The 23480-nt window shown below is 41.2% G+C and overlaps 1 protein-coding gene across 1 annotated transcript in view; it reads left to right on the top strand.

The window, feature by feature from the left end:
- Nucleotides 1-23480, top strand: part of csmd2 (CUB and Sushi multiple domains 2) — an 819059-nt gene that overhangs the window by 427354 nt on the left and 368225 nt on the right. Inside the window, exons 17-18 of the mRNA XM_061882497.1 lie at nt 5893-6031; nt 17533-17720. Of these exons, the coding sequence (XP_061738481.1) occupies nt 5893-6031; nt 17533-17720 (327 nt within the window). The remainder of the gene's footprint in view (nt 1-5892; nt 6032-17532; nt 17721-23480) is intronic.

Raw genomic sequence — 23480 nt, 5'->3', positions numbered from 1 at the left:
AGCATGCTAACAGTTAACATATGTCAACTACTAAGTTTTATGAGTCCGAGGAGTTACGCTGCAAAATTTGTTGAAAAAATTAGACTTGTACAATCAGCATGTGTTAAAGTAACAAGTCATGTGACAAGAAGGCATTTGGCTGCAAAATTAGTTAAAAAGTTAGCAACATAATTTTAGCATGCTAACATGTGTCAAGTTACAAGTTATACGACGTTGGCTGCATATTTAGCTGAAAAGGTTAACATGTCAAGTACCAAGATATATGAATTTAAAGCATCTGGCTGCAAAATTGTCAAAAAAAAACAAAACATGGTAATGTTAGCATTCTACAGCATTGGTAAAGTTAGCAAGTGCCAAGTACCAAGTTATATGAGTGAGGCGTTAGGCTGCAAAATTTGCTTAAACATAATAGCATTGTAATGTTAGCATTGTAAAATGTGTCAAGTTATTTGACACTGAGGTGTTTAGTGGCAAAATTGACCAAAAAAACTTGGCATGCTAATGTTGGTAAATTTTAGCATGCTAAACGTTAGCAAGTGTCACGCTAAGTTAAAGTACCCATGATTGTCACACACACACTAGGTGTGGCGAAATTATTCTCTCCATTTGACCCGTCATCTTTGATCACCCCCTGGGAGGTGAGGGGAGCAGTGAGCAGCAGCGGTGGCCGCGCCCAGTAATCATTTTTGGTGATTCAACCCCCAATTCCAACCCCTTGATGCTGAGTGCCAAGCAGGGAGGTAATGGGTCCCATTTTGATAGTTCCAAGTTATATGACTCTGAAGGCTGCAAAATTAGCTTAACAAGTTAGCATGGAAATGTTAGCCCGCTAACATGTGTTAAGTTATATGACACTGAGGCGTTCGGTTGAACAAGTTAACATGCTAATGTTGGTATTGCTGTCTAAAGCTGAGCCAATCATTGGCTGTAAAACTGAATAATCTTGTCAAGATTGTTAGTTTTTGTTAGCCATTTTTATGCCTGAAAATGCTTAATTTCGGGCAGTGTTACATACAATATGCTTTATATACATTATATATATTTGTGCTGTGATATACAGCCTAGTGTGCTGTGGGAGATTACCTAATTTCACCTATTTGGATTAAAAATATTTTTTTGCAAACCAGTAATTCCATCCATCCATCCATCCATCCATCCATTTTCTACCGCTTGTTACTTTCTATAGTCTGCAAATGATGTGTTGTTGTTGAGTGTCGGTTCTGTCTAGAGCTCGGCAGAGTAACCGTGTAATAATCTTCCATATCAGTAGGTGGTAGCCGGTAGCTAATTGCTTTGTAGATGTCGGAAACAGCGGGAGGCAGGGTGCAGGTAAAAAGGTGTCTAATGCTTAAACCAAAAATAAACAAAAGGTGAGTGCCCCTAAGAAAAGGCATTGAAGCTTAGAGAAGGCTATGAAGAACGGCAATAAAACTGAACTGGCTGCAAAGTCAACAAAAACAGAATGCTGGACGACAGCAAAGACTTACTGCGAAACAAAGACGGCATCCACAGTGTACATCCAAACATGACACGACAATCGACAATGTACCCACAAAGAAGGATAAAAACAACTAAAATATTGTCGATTGCTAAAACAAAGTAGGTGCGGGAAATATCGGTCAAAGGAAGACATGAAACTGCTACAGGAAAATACCAAAAAAAGAGAAAAAGCCACCAAATTAGGAGCACAAGGCAAAAAGTAAAACACTACATTGGAAAAGAGCAAAAAAGTCCAAATAAGTCAGAGTGTGATGTTACAGGTGGTCATAGTACACCTGCTTTGAGACAAGAGCTATAGTGATGAATGGTTGGTGATGGTTTAAAGTCCATCCATCCATCCATTTTCTACCCTTTGTCCCTTTCGGAAGTCATATCCAACGATTGCGACGACTATTTTTTTTTCTGCCAACTGAGTTTTGTATTTTCATGATTTCTGCTGGTGGTGTGCCTCTGCATTTTTTCAACGCAAAAAAGGTTAAAAAAGACCGTTTTTATTTACTGTATATTGGTAGACCTACATTGCATTGGTTGTAGTATTTTTAATGTACAAAATTGATCAAAATCTGCTATGTACGCTTTAAACAAAGCCACACACACACTCTATCTTGTATTTGTCACCTACTCTCACCATCGAAACTAAAGCGTGTGCTGCTATTTGTATTTGCAAAAATGTGAAGATGCACTTTATCTCTACAGTAATCTATTTATTTATTTATAAATACAGTGGGGCAAAAAAGTATTTAGTCAGCCACCGATTGTGCAAGTTCTCCCACTTAAAATGATGACAAAGGTCTGTAATTTTCATCACAGGTACACTTCAACTGTGAGAGACAGAATGTGGAAAAAAATATCCAGGAATTCACATTGTAGGAATTTATATGTAAATGATGGTGGAAAATAAGTATATGGTCAACCATTCAAAGCTCTCACTGATGGAAGGAGGTTTTGGCTCAAAATCTCACGATACATGGCCCCATTCATTCTTTCCTTAACACGGATCAATCGTCCTGTCCCCTTTGCAGAAAAACAGCCCCAAAGCATGATGTTTCCACCCCCATGCTTCACAGTAGGTTTGGTGTTGTTGGGATGCAATTCAGTATTCTTCTTCCTCTATACCAAAAAGTTCTATTTTGGTTTCATCCGACCACATAAAATTCTCCCAATCCTCTGCTGTATCATCCATGTATCCATTTTGGTATCAACTCAACTCATCGTGTTTGGAGGAAGAAGAATACTGAGTTGCATCCCAAGAACACCATACCTACTGTGAAGCATGGGGGTGGAAACATCAAAAAAAGAGAGTGACTTTTCCCTTTAACACAGTTCCCCTGCACCAGGGGTGTCAAACTCAAATACAGAGTGGGCCAAAATTTTAAATGGAACAAAGCCGCGGGCCAAGGTTGAACAAATGAACTTTTTAAGAGGGATCCAAAAACGTTTTGCATTGAATATTGAACAAGCAAAGCTTATATAACTTTATAGTGACATGCAAAGTCGAGTTTCAAATTATCCATCCAGCCATCCATTTTCTACCGGTTGTCCCTTCTGGGGTCGCTGCAGCCTATCTCAGCTGCATTCGGGCGGAAGGCAGTATACACCCTGCACAAGTCGCAACCTCATCACAGGGCCAACTCAAATAGAGAGACAACATGCACACATAATGATTTAAAATATCAATGGCATATCAAATACAATTTTAATAAAAATTGGAGGGCGGGGGGCAGGTTTGGTGGTAGCGAGGGTGTATATTATAGCATCCCGGAAGAGTTAGTGCTGCAAGGGTTTCAGGGTATTCCGTGTGTTACGGTGCAGATGTTCTCCCGAAATGTGTTTGTCATTTTTGTTTGGTGTGGCTTCACAGTGTGGCGCATATTTGTAACAGTGTTCAAGTCGTTTATACGGCCACCCCCAGCGTGACCTGTATGGTTGTTGACCAAGTATCTTGCATTCATTCGTGTGTGTTAAAGCCGAAGATATTATGTGACCGGGCCGGCACGTTGTTTCTATGGCGGAAAAGCGGACGTGACGACAGGTTGTAGAGGACGCTAAAGGCAGTGCCTTCGAGGCACAACCCCAATATTGTTGTCCGGGTGGAAATCGGGAGAAATTCGGAAGAATTGTTGCCCCGGGAGATTTACGGGAGGGGCAGTGAAATTCGGGAGGGTTTGCAAATACGTTGTTACAGCGGCACCGCCCCTGTATAATACCGGCGGGCCAACTCTAATCTTAATTTGATATTACATCAAGGGCCATATGAAATCACACGGTGGGCCAAATTTGGCCCACGGGCCAGAGTTTGACACCCATGCTCTGCACGGTTCACACCATGGGCCGGCCCCTGAGAACGTCACCATGGTAACAAGCCATTGTACTCCCAGTGTAAACCAGTCGGGTTTAAAGGGGAACATTATCACAATTTCAAAAGGGTTAAAAACAATAAAAATCAGTTCCCAGTGGCTTGTTGTATTTTTGGAAGTTTTTTTCAAAATTTTACTGGTCTCGGAATATCCCTAAATAAAGCTTTAAAGTGCCTTATTTTCGCTATCTTTGAAACCACTATCCATTTTCCTGTGACATCATACAGGGCTGCCAATGTAAACAAACAATGGGAATACCACAGCAAGATATAGCGACATTAGCTCGGATTCAGACTCGGATTTCAGCGGCTTAAGCGATTCAACAGATTACGCATGTATTGAAACAGATGGTTGGAGTATGAAAGTATTGAAGAAGAAACTAAAGCTATTGAGCGAATAGCTATCGACGCTATTCATAGCCATAGCATGGCCGAATAGCTGCGTTAGCATCGCCGGTAAAATGTGCGGACCAAACGATCAGGACTTTCGCATCTCGTGACACTGGAGCAACTTAAATCCGTCGATTGGTAAGTGTTTTTTTAGTATTGAATGTGGGTGGAAGGAAACGTAATATAGTTGCAAATGCATCTGCAGGTTATCCATACATCTCTGTGCCATGTATGCTTTAGCACGGCCAATAAATAGCATGTTAGCATCGATTAGCGTAGCATGGATTAGCTGGCAGTCAACATCAACAATACTCACCTTTGTGATTTCGTTGACTATCGTTGCAAATGCACTGCAGGTTATCCATACATCTCTGTGCCATGTCTGCTTTAGCACCGCCAATAAATAGCATGTTAGCATCGATTAGCATAGCATGGATTAGCTGGCAGTCAACATCAACAAAACTCACCTTTGTGATTTCGTTGACTATCGTTGCAAATGCATCTGCAGGTTATCCATACATCTCTTTGCCATGTCTGCTTTAGCACCGCCGGTAAATAGCATGTTAGCGTCGATTAGCGTAGCATGTTAGCATCGATTAGCTGGCAGTCACGCCGCAACCAAATATGTCTGAGTAGCCCATAAGTCAACATCAACAAAACTCAACTTTGTGATTTCGTTGACTTTATCATTGAAAATGCATCTGCAGGTTATCCATACATCTCTGTGCCATGTCTGTCATCGCCGGTAAAATGTGGAGACACTCTGGTACATTCAATGGGGGTCTGGCGGCAGATTTCTTGCCAGTGGTGCAACTTGAATCCCTCCCTGTTAGTGTTGTTACACCCTCCGACAACACACCGACGAGGCATGATGTCTCCAAGGTTCCAAAAAATAGTCGAAAAAACGGAAAATAACAGAGCTGAGACCCGGTGTTTGTAATGTGAAAATGAAAATGACGGGTGTGTTACCTCGGTGACGTCACGTTCTGATGTCATCGCTAAAAGAGCGATAAACAGAAAGGCGTTTAATTTGCCAAAATTCACCCATTTAGAATTCGGAAATCGGTTAAAAAAATATATGGTCTTTTTTGTACACCATCAAGGTATATATTGAGGCTTACATAGGTCTGGTGATAATGTTCCCCTTTAAGCGAGCGCGGCTTCGGCTCAAGGGCGACTAGTCACGTTCACTATTCATGACGCCCGCAAAAAAAGGCGAGAGCGTGATTAAAACGTGGCGTCAGTCTCCCGTGTGCCGCGCGGCGTTCCCTCGGGACAAATCCATCCTGCATGTTTTTCGCGGTAAGCCTTTTATCGACGTCCTTCGCTACGCACCGGGAAGGGGGGGGTGTTGCTTTAAATCACGGTGCCGCTGAGGAAGCAGGTATACGGCGCCTTTTTATGCACGCTCCCTTGTGCGCTTGTCTGTTTTGGCGAGAAGATGGCGTCTTGTTACACGGCGACAGATTGAAGGGAGGGGACGTATGCAAAGGTGCGGGTATATATCATGCGTGCACCTGTGCCGCGGGCCGAGACACGGTTAACCTTGAGGTGCGCCGCCACGTATTTACATTAGCAGTAAAAGGATGGGCACATGTCGTACATCAGCCGGTCTGACTCCGCCCCTCTTTCTGTGCCCCCGCTAGCCCCCTGTGGGGGAGATCTGAAGGCGCCCAGCGGGATCATCCTCTCTCCTGGCTGGCCAGAACTCTACAAGGAGGCCCTTAACTGTGAATGGGTCATTGAAGCTCCTCCAGGCTACCCCATCAAGATCATCTTCGACAAGTGAGTCCACCACTTTTTACACTTGCGGAACAACGTCCTTGAGTATTAGCTGGTGCCGATGTTGGTCCGACACCACGTCAGCATGGATGGTAGTGGGCGACGTGCTTTTGATCGAGCGCAATTACTGACACAATGAAGAGTTTTAGGTAAGAAAAACACAAATATTAACTTTCAACTGTGTATATATATATATATATATATATATACACACACAATTTTGGCAGTGGAGTGGGAAGTACACTATTGCCAAAAGTGTGTGTATATATATATATATATATATATATATATATATATATATATATATATATATATTTATATACTGTTACACCCCTAATATATTTTTAGGTAAGAAAAACACAAATATTAACTTTCAGGAATGAGTGGGAAGTACACTATTGCCAAAAGTGTATATATATATATATATATATATATTTATATTGTCCAGGGTGTACCCTGCCTTCCGCCCGATTGTAGCTGAGATAGGCGCCAGCGCCCCCCGCAACCCCAAAAGGGAATAAGCGGTAGAAAATGGATGGATGGATGGATAAATATATATATATATATATATATATATATATATATATATATATATATATATATATATATATATATATATATATATATATATATATATATTTACTGTCACACCCCTAATATATTTTTAGGTAAGAAAAACACAAATATTAACTTTCAGGAATGGAATGGGAAGTACACTATTGCCAAAAGTGTATATATATATATATATATATATATATATATATATACATACACACTTTTGGCAATAGTGTACTTCCCACTCCACTTCAATTTAAAGAGAGCACAAGTCCATTCCTGAAAGTTAATATTTGTGTTTTTCTTACCTAAAAATATATTAGGGGTGTAACAGTACACAAAAATTTCGGTTCGGTACGTACCTCGGTTCAGAGGTCACGGTTCGGTTCATTTTCGGTACAGTAAGAAAAAAACAAAATACACATTTTTTGATTACTTATTTAATAAATTTGCTAAATCTTCCACCAAAAATAATTTTTTAAGTGGAATATTTGATGTGAAGTAATCGGAAACTTGGATAGGTCAATAATTCATAATAACATTGATTTTGATTCAATATTATGTTTTAAACAATGACAGTTTGAAAGAAGAAAAAAAACACCTTTGTTTTATGAGTAAATGTTGCAAGTTTTTCTAAATTACATTTAGCCTTTAAGATTTTTTATTTTATTTTCATTTGTTTGTTTATTTTAATAGTATTTTTAGAATGGGCCGTGGGCCTTTAAACATTAACTGTGTGCCGCAAATGGCCTCCGGGGCACACTTTTGACACCCCTGCTATAGATAATAAAAAATTAAATCTGATTAATCAAAGGATAAAAAGCAGAGCCTGGCGACTTATGCGCGTTTATCATAACTCTCTCGCTCTCTCTGTCTCTGCCCCTCCCTCACAAATGTTGCTGCGTGAAGCACTTTTATTTTTATTTTTTTTAACCCCCTCTTAACCCTGAACGTACATTGAAAATACATACAACAATAACTTAAAATGCCTGACATTCGAAGCATTTAAGCAACTCCACCTGGACAGCTCCGCAAAGAGGACATATCCCGTGAAAAGAGGAGGTGTGGTCAGTCTATCATAGCCCAGTCGTTGCTAGCATGCCTTGTGTAGTTGTTTTTTTGATTGATTGACACTTTTATTAGTAGCGTTCACAGTACAGTACATATTCTGTACAATTGACCACTAAATGGTAACACCCCAATAATTTTTTCAACTTGTTTAAGTCGGAGTCCTTGTAAATTAATTCATGGTGTCCCGGTGTGCATGTTTACAAAACGTGCGGTGCGCTACTTACCGAACCGAACCGAAACCCCCCGTACCGAAACGGTTCAATACAAATACACGTACCGTTACATCCCTAATGTAAATACTTATATATACACACAGTGGGGCAAAAAAGTATTTAGTCAGCCAGCAATTGTGCAAGTTCTCCCACTTAAAATGATGACAGAGGTCTGTAATTTTCATCATAGGTACACTTCAACTGTGAGAGACAGAATGTGAAAAAAAATCCAGGAATTCACATTGTAGGAATTTTAAAGAATTTATTTGTAAATTATGGTGGAAAATAAGTATTTGGTCAACCATTCAAAGCTCTCAATGATTTAAGGAGGTTTTGGCTCAAAATCTCACGATACATGGCCCCATTCATTCTTTCCTTAACACGGATCAATCGTCCTGTCCCTTTAGCAAAAAAACAGCCCCAAAGCATGATGTTTCCACCCCCATGCTTCACAGTAGGTGTGGTGTTCTTGGGATGCAACTCAGTATTCTTCTTCCTCCAAACACGACGAGTTGAGTTTATACCAAAAAGTTCTATTTTGGTTTCATCCGACCACATGACATTCTCCCAATCCTCTGTTGTATCATCCATGTATCCATTTTGGTATAAACTCAATCGTCGTGTCTGGAGGAAGAAGAATACTGAGTTGCATCCCAAGAACACTACTGTGAAGCAGTGGAGTGTGCATCGATTAGCACGGCATGCTAATCGATGCTAACATGCTATTTAGGCTAGCTGTATGTACATATTGCATCGTTATTTGTCATTTGTAGCTATATTTGCATCCAGCCTTTCCCTCCACCCACATTTAATGCCAAACAAACACATACCAATCGACGTATTCAAGTTGCACCAGTGTCAAAAGATGCGAAAGTCCCTCGTTTGTTCCGCACATTTTACCGACGATAGCGATGCTACGACAGAGATGTGTGGATATCCTGCGACACTCAAAGCAAATGCATTTCCAACGATAAAGTCAACGATATCACAAAGGTGAGTTTTGTTGATGTTATTGACTTATGTGCTAAACAGACATATTTGGTCGCGGCATGACTGCCAGCTAATCGATGCTAACATGCTATTTAGGCTAAATGTATATACATTTGTAGCTATATTTGCATCCAGCCTTTCCCTCCACCCACACCTAATGCCAAACAAACACTTAACAATCGACGGATTTAAGTTGCTCCAGTTGTCAAAAATTGCAATCGTTGGTTAGAAGGCGATCGCCGAATAGCTTCAATAGCTATAGCTATTGAGCGAATAACTTTATTAGGAGATCGCCCAATAGCTTCAATAGCTATTTGCTCAATAGCTTCAGTTTCTTCTTCAATTTCGTTTTCCCTTTCTTCCTCTACACTCCAACCATCCGTTTTAAATACATGCATAATCTGTTGAATCGCTTAAGCCGCTGAAATCCGAGTCTGAATCCGAGCTAATGTCGCTATATCTTTCTGTTCTATCCGCCATGTTTGTTTGTACTGGCGTCACTATGTGACGTCACAGGAAAATGGACGGGTGGATTTACAGATAGCGAAAATCAGGCACTTCAGAGCCTTTTTTCGGGATATTCCAAGATGGGTAAAATTTTGAAAAAAACTTCGAAAAATAAAATAAGCCACTGGGAACTGATTTTTTTGGTTTTAACCCTTCTGAAATTGTGATAATGTTCCCCTTTAATGACTTGGCTGAAGTAGAATAAAATGGAGGATATTTTAACTCAGGACTGCTTCTATCGAACATTATAGCCGACGTCAGACGGATTTTCGATGCCAATATCGGAATGGGGACACCCTTCATGTTTTTCTGCGCCCGCTCCCCCGTTTTTAGGGCAACGCAGTCCGTCTGATCTCCACGAACACGACTCCCCCAACGAAGATGTTTTATTAAAGAACGCTCATAAGTATTTGATCCCTTCATGTGATACCCGTCCCCGGGGGCGGCGAGCATCCTCCCGCTAACAGGCTAACAGGCGTCCGCACGCGCATAATGCGGCCCGTCAAGGCACGCGAGCGGGCGTGCGTGCCTTTCCCACGCAAACGTCTGTCAGGGGACGGCGGTTTGAGAGACGGCGCGCACGAGAGCGAGGGAGAGAGACAGCCGGTTGTCGGATCAAACGCCACTTTAGCGTTCCACCAAGGAACGTCCTCCTCGCCTGCCTTGATGGCGCGCCATGAAAAATGAATACAACATAAATGTTTGTTCGTCTATCATTTTTATGTAGCATCAATAAAATATCACAAAACACTTCATTTAGATAACACGGCTCCGAGTCAAAGCAATTTATTCGGGCCTTTTGAAGTTGAAGTGGCTCCAATGGCTAAACTGCACACACACACACACACACACACACACACACACACACACACACACACACACACACACACACATTTTTGTATTTCTTACCTTCTTGAGACCTCTGAAAAAGGCCTACCTTTTTAGGACCACCCTTTCTAGATATAAATATAATTAGTATGAAACTTATGATAAAATATATGTACAAATAAAAAATAAATGACATATCACATTAATAAGGTAATAAAAAACTAAATATTACGAGCATAATTGTAGTGATATTAATAACTAAGATAGAACATAACACAATTGATGATAAAAATAGAATAATTAAATGAATGCCATTTAAAAATATCATGAAACATGAAAAAATATGTGGAAAACCTAAGTATAAATAATGCAAACAATACATTAATAGGTTGCCATACGTGCCATTGATAGAATAATAGTAATAATATTAACAAATAAGATAGGAAACGACTCAAAAAGTATTACAATTAACGCCATCTAAAAAATTATGTGAAACGTGTGATCAAATATATGTAAAAAATCTATTATGAATCATATATCACATTAATGAGGTAATACAAACTAAATATTACAAAAATAATAGTAGCAATATTAATAACCAAGATAGAAAATAACACAACTGATAATGAAAATAATTAAATCAATGCCATCTAAAAATAGTTTGAAACAAATGAAAAAACATATGTAAAACCTAAGTATAAATAATGCAAACAATACATTAATAAGTTAATAAAAACGTGACATTGAATAATAGTTGAAATATCAATAATTAAGATAGAAAGCAACACAATAAATAATAAAACTAATTTAAAAGTAACTCCATTTAAAAAATAAAGCGAAACGTATGATAAAATATATGGAAAAATCAATTATAAATGATATATCAAATTAATAGGGTAATAAAAACTAAAAAATACGAGAATAATAGTAGTAATTCTAATAACTCACATAGAAAATAACACGATTGATGATAAGAATAATTAAATGAATGCCATCTTAAAATTGTTTTAAACATGAAAAAATATATGTAAAACCTCAGTATGAATAATGCAAACAATACATTAATAAGTTAATAAAAACATGACATCTAGAGAAAAATTGTCGTGATATTAATAATTAAGATAGGAAACAACACAATAAATAATAAAATGTTACTAAATTAAAATTAACACCATCTAAAATATAATGTGAAACCTATGATAAAATATATTTAAAAATATATTATAAATGATATATCACATTAATAAGGTAATAAAATCTAAATATTACGAGAATAATAGTAGTAATACTAATAACTCGGAAAATAACTCAATTGATCAGAATAATTGAATGAATGCCGTCTAAAAATAGTATGAAACATATGATAATAAATATGTAAAGCCGAAGTATACATAATGTAAACAATACATTAATAAGTTAATAAAAACGTGACATTGAAAGAATAATAGTAGTAATATTAACAATTAAGATAGGAAACAACAGAATACATATTTAAACAAACCTAAATTTAAATTAACGCCATCCAAAAAAATAATGTGAAACGTATGATAAAATAATGTAACAATCAAATATAAATCATATATCACATTAATAAGGTAATACAAACTAAATATTACGAGAATAATAGTAGTAATATTAATAACTAAGGTAGAAAATAACACATTGATAATGAAAATAATTAGATCAATGCCATCTAAAAATAACGTGAAACATATGAAAAAATATATGTAACACTTAAGTATAAATAATGCAAAAAATATATTAATAAGTTAATTAAAACTTGACATTGAAAGAATAATAGTAGGAATATTAATATTTAAGATAGGAAGTAACACAATAAATAATAAAACACAAATAAATTAAAATGAATTCCATTTAAAAAAATAATGCGAAACGTATGATAAAATATATGTAAAAATCAATTATAAATGATATATCACATTAATAAGGTAATAAAAATATAATATTACAAAAATAATAGTAGTAACATTAATAACTAAGATAGAACATTACACAATTGATAATAAAAAATAATTGATTTAATGCCATCTATGAAACATGATAAAATATGGACATTAAATCAACAAATAATCCTGACTTTGGAGCAATGTTCACGGACTCTAGTATTTGGCTCTCTATTAGATGCAATGATTTTCCGTATTTGGACCATGATTTCAATCCTGACTTGTTCAACGGTCCTCGTATGGAAGGAACCTTTCCCTGTTCATGTCTCAAGAAGGGTAAAAATACATGAACACACACACACAAGCACGACTCATGCAGCAAACATCCCTAAAAAAAATGTGTCAATTGTGAATAATTCAAATGGAGCCAACTGTTTCCCCAAACCAAACTTTATTCTGCAACATTGCACAGGTTTTGGAGACAGTCGTGTCAGAGTTCCCGATAACAAATATTCTCCAGCGGTGTAGATCTGCTTTTTGGGGAACAGTACCCTCTCGTGACCAGCATTTGTGTGTTTTGCAAAACAGGGATTATTTTTCTTTGAAAATTGCAACAACAACAAAAAAAAAAAATAGGTGCTTGGGCTTTGCATGCTTACGATGGAATGGATTCACCAGGGGGTAATAAGAACATTCCCTGCTCTACATAACAATAAAAAATACATAATAGAAAATAATATTGTATTATTCACACAAATAAATGAATGTCATATGTATATTTATATAAAAAATAGACCAAACAATTCAATATGGAAATTATATATATATATATATATATGTGTATATGTATGTGTGTGTATATACATGTATGTATATATATATATATGTGTGTGTATATACATGTATGTATATATATATGTGTGTGTGTATATACATGTATGTATATATGTATATATGTGTGTGTGTATATACATGTATGTATGTATGTATGTATATATGTGTGTGTGTATATACATGTATGCATGTATGTGTGTGTGTATACACATGTATGTATGTATGTGTGTGTGTATATACATGTATGTATATATGTGTGTGTATATACATGTATGTATGTATGTATTTATGTGTGTGTATATACATGTATGTATGTATGTATATATGTGTGTGTGTATATACATGTATGTATGTATGTATGTATATATGTGTGTGTATATACATATATGTATATATATATATATATATATATATATATATATATATATATATATACACACACACACACACATATGTACTAGGGTTGTACGGTATACCGGTACTAGTGAAGTATTGCGGTACTAATGAATCAAAAACAATAATATACTCTGTTTAAAAAGTACCAGTGCCCAATTTATTATCTTTAACGGGCGCGTCGTCACGTCGTGACATTGCTGGTTTTATGAGCAGAGGAGCATGTTCGGCAGCGCACGCACACCGAGTACTTAAATGCAGACACAGTGTGTAGACAGAAAAGGGAGAACGGATGTATTTTGGCTTAAAAATTAAAGTTCAAAGTGAAGTTATAATAGTAAAACACCCTCAGGAAGAGACGCATTGAGACAAAGCAAGCAAGATAGCAGCTAAAGTCCATACGCAGTCTGCAGTGTTTTAGCTATTTCTAAATCACTAATCTTTGTCTCCATGGCGACAAATAAAGTAAGTTTCCTACAAGTAGATTTATCACTGCATGATGAGGAATAGCTAAACATGCTTCACTACACATCGTAAGAGGATACAATAGCTCACCGGTGTCACAATGTAAAGAAATGCCATGGGTAGATCTACACCTGACATCCACTGTAATGATACCAAGTACAAGTGCATATCTAGTGGATACTACTGTGATTACATCGATATTTTATAGTCGTCACAAAATCTTTCTTCTTTTCTTTTTTAATTCATACGTTTATAAACTCAGTAAATACGTCCCTGGACACATGAGAATTTAATGTATGACCTTGTAACTACTTGGTATCGGATCGCTACCCAAAATGGTCATATCATCCAAAACTAATGTAAAGTATCAAACAACAGAAGAATAAGTGATTATTACATTTTAACAGAAGTATAGATAGAACATACTAAAACAGAAAATAAGCAGATATTAACAGTAAATGAACAAGTAGATTAATAATCCATTTTTACAGCTCGTCCTTCATAATATTGACAAAATAATAGGTGTATACATGACACAATATGTTACTGCATATGTCAGCAGACTAATTAGGAGCCTTTGTTTGTTTACTTACTACTAAAAGACAAGTTGTCTAGTATGTTCACTATTTTATTTAAGGACTAAATTACAATAATAAACATACATTGCTGGCAGTAAGTCGGACACGTTTCCAGTGAGGTTTGGACTCCGCCAAGGCTGTCCTTTGTCACCGATTCTGTTCATAACTTTTATGGACAGAATTTCTAGGCGCAGCCAAGGCGTTGAGGGGATCCGGTTTGGTGGCCACGGGATTAGGTCTCTGCTTTTTGCAGATGATGTGGTCCTGACGGCTTCATCTGACCGGGATCTTCAGCTCTCACTGGATCGGTTCGCAGCCGAGTGTGAAGCGACCGGAATGAGAATCAGCACCTCCAAGTCCGAGTCCATGGTTCTCGCCCGGAAAAGGGTGGAGTGCCATCTCCGGGTTGGGGAGGAGACCCTGCCCCCAGTGGAGGAGTTCAAGTACCTAGGAGTCTTGTTCACGAGTGGGGGAAGAGTGGATGGTGAGATCGACAGGCGGATCGGTGCGGCGTCTTCAGTAATGCGGACGTTGTATCGATCCGTTGTGGTGAAGAAGGAGCTGAGCCGGAAGGCAAAGCTCTCAATTTACCGGTCGATCTACGTTCCCATCCTCACCTATGGTCATGAGCTTTGGGTCATGACCGAAAGGATAAGATCACGGGTACAAGCGGCCGAAATGAGTTTCCTCCGCCGTGTGGCGGGGCTCTCCCTTAGAGATAGAGTGAGAAGCTCTGCCATCCGGGAGGAACTCAAAGTAAAGCCGCTGCTCCTCCACATCGAGAGGAGCCAGATGAGGTGGTTCGGGCATCTGGTCAGGATGCCACCCGAACGCCTCCCTAGGGAGGTGTTTAGGGCACTTCCAGCTAGTAGGAGGCCACGGGGAAGACCCAGGACACGTTGGGAAGACTATGTCTCCCGGCTGGCCTGGGAACGCCTCGGGATCCCCCGGGAAGAGCTAGACGAAGTGGCTGGAAATAGGGAAGTCTGGGCTTCCCTGCTTAGGCTGCTGCCCCCGAGACCCGACCTCGGATAAGCGGAAGATGATGGATGGATGGATGGATGGATGTTTAATGTATCCTAATATTTTTTTGTTAAAATTGTTGCGATCCGCTGTTCGGATCTTTACATATTCTTGTTTATTGTTCCTTTTTGGTATCACTCTGTTGTTTGACGTCCTTATTTCCTGTTTAGTCTGTCACCATGGTAGCTCATTAGTTCACCTGCCCCTTGCTATCCACGCACACCTGTTTCTTGTAATCACCTCCCTTATTTAAGCTCGCCCCTTTTCGTTGTTCATCCTGGGTTCCTATTTTGCCTTTGTGCAACAAGTGACGACTGAACTGTTTGTATATTCTCGCTACCTTACATGCTACGCCTTTTTTTTATTCTAGCTCTCATGCTAAGGTTTTGTTTTCCCTTTTTGTGCCTTCGTGCTTAGTGTTTGTGTACCATTTGTTATTCCTAGCCTCCTTGCTAGCGCCATTTGTTTACCTTTTTCTATTAGCACCAGTGTTTTTGTTCTAGCCTGTTTTGAGTTAAATAAATCTTTATTTCTTAGCTTTTGCTGTGTTCTTTCCGACACATCCTTGGAAGAACCAACCCAGCATCGCTATGCCAACCAGACATTACGAATTAATGACATTTTTTTTGTGAATCCCTTTTATTTAGAAAAGTTTAGAAAAATATCGAAATACCTTTTGGTACCGGTACCAAAATATTGGTATGGAGACAACACTAATATGTACACATACATGATTGACCTAAATGTTATTCATACGCCATCATCTTTATCAATGATTATTTTACAGACATTTTCTCCATATAACTTATGACCATTCTTTCCCTTATACTAAATGTACATTTTTTTTCCATTCCTATTATCTGTGCCAGGGTTTTATTTTAGGCGCTGCGATTTATTGTTGTTTATTGCAATTATTGTAAAGACGTTCAATAGATGTGTGGATTTCTGTGTGTGCTTCATATTTACGGAAATTGTCTTTTAAAAAATTGATTCTTAATTAAAAAATAAATAAATGAATGAATAATGAGGATTATTGAATCGATTTACAATATAAATGGTACGCTGGTTTAAATACAACTTAGATATTGGGTTTCACTTTGTAAAAGCCCTTTGAGTCACTAGAGAAAAAGCGGTATATAAATACAGTGGGGCAAAAAAGTATTTAGTCAGCCACTGATTGTGCAAGTTCTCCTACTTAAAATGATGACAGAGGTCTGTAATTTTCATCATAGGTACACTTCAACTGTGAGAGACAGAATGTGGAAAAAAAAACAAACAGGATTTCACATTGTAGGAATTTTAAAGAATTTATTTGTAAATTATGGTGGAAAATAAGTATTTGGTCAACCATTCAAAGCTCTCACTGATGGAAGGAGGTTTTGGCTCAAAATCTCACGATACATGGCCCCATTCATTCTTTCTTTAACACGGATCAATCGTCCTGTCTCCTTAGCAGAAAAACAGCCCCAAAGCATGATGTTTCCACCCCCATGCTTCACAGTAGGAATGGTGTTCTTGGGATGCAACTCTGTATTCTTTTTCCTCCAAACACGACAAGTTGATTTTATAGCAAAAAGTTATATTTTGGTTTCATCTGACCACATGACATTCTCCCAATCCTCTGCTGTATCATCCATGTATCCATTTTGGTATAACGTCAACTCGCCCTGTTTGGAGGAAGAAGAATACCGCGTTGCATCCCAAGAACACCATACCCACTGTGAAGCATGGGAGTGGAAACATCATGCTTTGGGCCTGTTTTTCTGCTAAGGGAACAGGACGATTGATCCGTGTTAAGGAAAGAATGACTGGGGCCATGTATCGTGAGATTTTGAGCCAAAACCTCCTTCCATCAGTGAGAGCTTTGAATGGTTGACCAGATACTTATTTTCCACCATAATTTACAAATAAATTCTTTAAAATTCATACAAATTGAATTCCTGGATTTTTTTTCACATTCTATCTCTCACAGTTGAAGTGTACCTATGATGAAAATTACAGACCTCTGTCATCATTTTAAGTGGGAGAACTTTCACAATCCGTGGCTGACTAAATACTTTTTTGCCCCACTGTATAATTCACTTTACACTTCACTACAAACTCTGTGAGGAAAAAGTGTGATATAAACATCATTCATTTCACAGGTTCCGCACAGAGGTCAACTATGATGTCCTGGAGGTCCGAGATGGCCGTTTTCCTTCGTCGCCGCTGATTGGAAGCTACCAAGGCACCCAGGTTCCTCAGTTCCTCATCAGCACCTCCAGCTTCTTGTACCTCCTCTTCTCCACCGACAAGAGCCACTCAGACATTGGCTTCCGGATACGATACGAAAGTAAGTGCAACGCCGGTGTGGCTGCGCCATGATTACGTTCGTAGACCTCACTCCCTGACAACTTGACGAATGTTTTAGCTCGGTGGTTAGCACACTGGACTCTCACACGGAGGACCGTGGCTTGCGTGGAATGAGATAAAGGCAGTGGGCTGAACCATTTGGGTTACATCGGTACCGTGACCCGGATGATTAATAGTGTTCAGCCAGTGTAGCTGCGCCATGTTTACGTTAGTAGACCTCACTCCGTGACAGCATCAAGAATGTTTTAGCTCGGTGGTCAGCACACTCGACTCTCATGCCAAAGACCAGGATTCTGTGCGGGATGAGTTAAAGGCAAAGAGTCGAACCATCTGCGTTACAGTGGTGCCGTGACCCAGATGAGAGTGAGGTTTAGGGGGTTGAGGTTAACGGGGGCCAGTCAGTGACATCTATGACCACTTCAAGAGTGGGCTAATTCGGTGGTCAACACACTGGCTATGACCAGGGTTCACGTCCTGTGCGGAATGAGATAAAGACAGGGGGCCGAACCATCTGGGTTACAGAGGTGCCGTGACACAGATGATGGAGAGGTTTAGAGGGGTGAGGGTGTTGGGGGGAAGTCAGTGACAATTACAAGAGTGGGCTTACTCAATAATCAGCACACTCGCCTCTCATGCAGAGGACCAGGGTTCACCTCCTTTGCGGAATGATATAAAGGCAGGGGATCAAACTATCTGGGTTACTGTGGTGCCGTGACCCAGATGAGTGTGAGGTTTAGGAGGGTGAGAGTAACAGGGTTTAGCCACAGTAGCTGTGCCATGTTTACATTAGTAAACCTTACTACGTGACAACATCAAGAATGTTTTGGCTCGGAGGTCAGCACACTGGCCTCTCTTGCCGAAGACCAGGATTCTATGCGGGACGAGATAAAGGCAAAGGGCCGAATCATCTGCATTACAGTGGTGCCGTGACCCGGATGAGAGTTAGGTTTAGGGGGTTGAGGTTAATGGGGGCCAGCCAGTGACAACCATGACCACTTCAAGAGTGGTTTGCACACTGGCGTCTCAAGCGGAGGACCAGGGTTTGCGTCCTGTGCGGAATGAGATAAAGGCATGGGGGCTGAACCATCTGGGTTACAGTGGTGCCGTGATAGAGAAGTTTAGGGGGGTGAGGGTGCCGGAGGGAGGCCAGTGACAACTACAAGAGTGAGCTAACTCGAGGGTTAGCACACTCGCCTCTCATGCAGAGGACCAGGGTCATGCCCTGTGGGGAATGAGATAAAGGCAGGGGGCCGAACTATCTGAGTTACAACGGTGCCGTAACCTGGATAAGTATGAGGTTTAGGATGGTGAGGATGACAGGATTTAGCCAGTGTAGCTTTGTCATGTTTACGTTAGTAGACTGTACTCCGTGACAACATCAAGAATGTTTTAGCTCGGTATTCAGCACACTGGACTCTCTTGCCGAAGACCAGTATTCTGTGCGGGATGAGGTAAAGGCAAAGGGCCGAACCATCTGCGTTACAATGGTGCCGTGACCCGGATGAGAGTGAGGTTTAGGGGGGTGAGCCAGTGACAACTATGATAACTTCAAGAGTGGGCTGTCTGTCGAGTTAGCTCGGTGGTCAGCACACTGGCCTCTGAGGCAGAGGACCAGAGTTCACGTCCTCTGTGGAATGAGATAAAGGCAGTGGGCCAAACCATCTGGATTACAGTGGTGCCGTGACCCGGATGAGAGAGAGAATTAGGGGGATAATGCTACTTGACAACTTGAAGAATGTTTTAGCTCAGTGGTCAGCACACTCGCCTCTCACGCCGATGACCAGGATTGGCATCCTGTGCGGGATGAGATAAAGGCAGAGGGTGGAACCCTATGCGTTATAGGGGTGTCGTGATCCGGATGAGAAAGAAGTATAGGGGGGTGAGGGTACCGGAAACCAACCAATCTAGCTGCGCCATGTTTACGACAGTAGACCGCACTCCCTGACAACATCAAGAATGTTTTAGCTCAGGCCGAACCATCTGCGTTACAGTGGTGCTGTGACCCGGATGAGAGAGAGGTTAAGGAGGGGTAAGGGTAAACGAGGGCCAGCCAATGACAACTGTGACCACTTCAGTAGTGGTCTGTCAGTCACGTTAGCTCACGCACAGGACCAGAGTTTGCGTCCTCTGAGGAATGAGATAAAGGCAGGGGGCCAAACCATCTGCGTTACTGTGGTGCCGTGACCCAGATAAGAGAGAAGTTTAGGGGGGTAATGCTCCCTGACAACTTGAAGAATGTTTTAGCTCAGTGGTCAGCATATTCACCTCTCACGCCGATGACCAGGATTTGCGTCCTGTGCAGAATAAGATAAGGGCAGGGCCAAACCATCTGCATTATAGAGGTGCAGTGACCCGGATCAGAAAGAAGTTTGGGGGCGTGAGGGTATCGGGGGCTAGCCATTGTGACTGCGCCATGTTTACGTTCGTGGACCGCACTCCCTGACATCAAGAATGTTTTAGCTAAATGGTCAGCTCTCTTGCCGAAGACCAGGATTCTTTGTGGAATGAGATAAAGGCAGGGAGCCGAACTATCTGGGTTACAGTGGTGCCGTGACCCGGATGAGAGTGAGGTTTAAGCGGTTGAGGGTAACAGGGGCAAGCCAGTGACAACTATCACAACTTTAAGAGTCAGCACATTGGCCTCTCATGCGGAGGACCAGGGTTCACGTCCTGTGACGAATGAGATAAAGGCAGGGCCGTACCATCTGCATTATAGAGGTGCAGTGAACCGGATGAGAAAGAAGTTCAGGGGGGTGAGGGTACCGGGGGCTAGCCAGTGTGACTGCGCCATGATTACGTTCATAGACCGCACTCCCTGATAACATCAATAATGATTTAGCTAAATGGTCAGCTCTCTTGCCGAAAACCAGGATTCTTTGTGGAATGAGATAAAGGCAGGGAGCTGAACTATCTGGGTTACAGTGATGCCGTGACCCGGATGAGAGTGAGGTTTAGGCGGTTGAGGGTAACAGGGGCAAGCCAGTGACAACTATCACAACTTTAAGAGTCAGCACATTGGCCTCTCATGCGGAGGACCAGGGTTCACGTCCTGTGCGGAATGAAATAAAGGCAGGGCCGTACCATCTGCATTATAGAGGTGCAGTGACCCGGATCAGAAAGAAATTCAGGGGGGTGAGGGTACCGGGGGCTAGCCAGTGTGACTGCGCCATGATTACGTTCATAGACCGCACTCCCTGATAACATCAATAATGATTTAGCTAAATGGTCAGCTCTCTTGCCGAAGACCAGGATTCTTTGTGGAATGAGATAAAGGCAGGGAGCTGAACTATCTGGGTTACAGTGGTGCCGTGAACCGGATGAGAGTGAGGTTTAGGCGGTTGAGGGTAACAGGGGCAAGCCAGTGACAACTATCACAACTTTAAGAGTCAGCACATTGGCCTCTCATGCGGAGGACCAGGGTTCACGTCCTGTGCGGAATGAAATAAAGGCAGGGCCGAACCATCTGCATTATAGAGGTGCAGTGACCCGGATCAGAAAGAAGTTTGGGGGGGTGAGGGTATCGGGGGCTAGCCATTGTGACTGCGCCATGATTACGTTCATAGACCGCACTCCCGGACAACATCAAGAATGTTTTAGCTAAATGGTCAGCTCTCTTGCCGAAGACCAGGATTCTGTGTGGAATGACGTAAAGGCAGGGAGCCGAACTATCTGGGTTACAGTGGTGCCGTGACCCGGATGAGAGTGAGGTTTAGGCGGTTGAGGGTAACAGGGGCAAGCCAGTGACAACTATCACAACTTTAAGAGTCAGCACTTTGGCCTCTCATGCGGAGGACCAGGGTTCACGTCCTGTGCGGAATGAGATAAAGGCAGGGCTGAACCATCTGCATTATAGAGGTGCAGTGACCCGGATGGGAAAGAAGTTTAGGGGGGTGAGGGTACCGGGGGCTAGCCAGTGTGACTGCGCCATGATTACGTTCATAGACCGCACTCCCTGATAACATCAATAATGATTTAGCTAAATGGTCAGCTCTTTTGCCGAAGACCAGGATTCTTTGTGGAATGAGATAAAGGCAGGGAGCCGAACTATCTGGGTTACAGTGGTGCCGTGACCCGGATGAGAGTGAGGTTTAGGCGGTTGAGGGTAACAGGGGCAAGCCAGTGACAACTATCACAACTTTAAGAGTCAGCTCACTGGCCTTTCATGCGGAGGACCAGGGTTCACGTCCTGTGCGGAATGAGATAAAGGCAGGGCCGAACCATCTGCATTATAGAGGTGCAGTGACCCGGATCAGAAAGAAGTTTGGGGAGGTGAGGGTATCGGGGGCTAGCCAGTGTGACTGCGCCATGTTTACGTTCGTGGACCGCACTCCCTGACAACATCAAGAATGTTTTAGCTAAATGGTCAGCTCTCTTGCCGAAGACCAGGATTCTTTGTGGAATGAGATAAAGGCAGGGAGCCGAACTATCTGGGTTACAGTGGTGCCGTGACCCGGATGAGAGTGAGGTTTAGGCGGTTGAGGGTAACAGGGGCAAGCCAGTGACAACTATCACTACTTTAAGAGTCAACACATTGGCCTCTCATGCGGAGGACCAGGGTTCACGTCCTGTGCAGAATGAGATAAAGGCAGGGAGCCGAACTATATGGTGCCGTGACCCGGATGAGAGTGAGGTTTAGGCGGTTGAGGGTAACAGGGGCAAGCCAGTGACAACGATCAAAACTTTAAGAGTGGGCTAGTTGCCGAGTTAGATCGGTGGCCAGCACATTGGCCTCTCATGCGGAGGACCAGGGTTAACGTCCTGTGCGAAATGAGATAAAGGCAGGGGGCCAATCATCCTGCATTAGCACCTTTAGTCGATGCCCGGAAGAAGGTGTCCTTGGCCTCAGACGGACTTAAATTAGACTTAGCATGAAACACTCAGTCCACCCCCCGACTATCTCCTAAATCCAGCATGAAGCGAGTCCTGAGCCGGACAAGTACAGCCGCTGCCATGAATCAGTCCAACACACTCGTGCACACCCACTACCGGCCAGCGGCTTCTCTTCCTCTCCTCCTCACTGGCATCCTGTTGCAATTCCTCTGTAGGTAAATCTTTGCAAAGCCTGAATAATTTACTTTGAGCCCTACTTAGGCAGAAACATTGCCCGGTAGGAAAAAAGGACTCAAACTTCTCGTCGGGTTGTCGGTAAAAAAAAAAAAAGGATGCGCCTTTAAATAATTGATCAAGACTGCTTTGGAAAAGCCACGCTGCGTTTTAATATTCTTTGTCCCCCGCTTGACCTAATGAATGATGATTATGCACACGTACAGTCGGGAAGGGCTTCACGCGACCTCATTCTTGGGTGGATCTCACGTAAGAGGAAGAGAAGGCGTTCATTATTATGCACTGAAGTCCAATGAAAATGACGGAGAGCGCCACTTTTGATAGCAACGGAAGTTAAAGTTGGATTTGTTGCGAAACATATTTGAAGCGTTAGCTGTGCCACAGCATTTCCTCCTTGAAATCAAATGAAGAAAAATGTTCTGTTAGTTTTGAACAAGTCACTAAACCAACAAGTTTAGTTTTTACTTTGATGATCTTCGGCAATCTGCCTTCAACTCTGAAGAAGACGCTCCTAGTGTGAGCAAAGATTTAGCCCCACTTCAACCACAGCCTTTCAAAAAAATGATGGCTTTCCCCCCCAAAAAAAAGACTTTTAATGGCGGGCTCGGTGACTAAAGTTAGTAGCAATGAAACGTTAAGTAATATCAGCAGGTTAGAAACGTTATAATCCCATTAT

This window comes from Nerophis ophidion, linkage group LG21 (genome assembly GCF_033978795.1).
Source record: "Nerophis ophidion isolate RoL-2023_Sa linkage group LG21, RoL_Noph_v1.0, whole genome shotgun sequence".
In the NCBI taxonomy this organism is placed as follows: Eukaryota; Metazoa; Chordata; class Actinopteri; order Syngnathiformes; family Syngnathidae; genus Nerophis; species Nerophis ophidion.
Note: the sequence above shows the minus strand (reverse complement) of the source record. Positions and strands in the feature narration are given on the sequence as shown.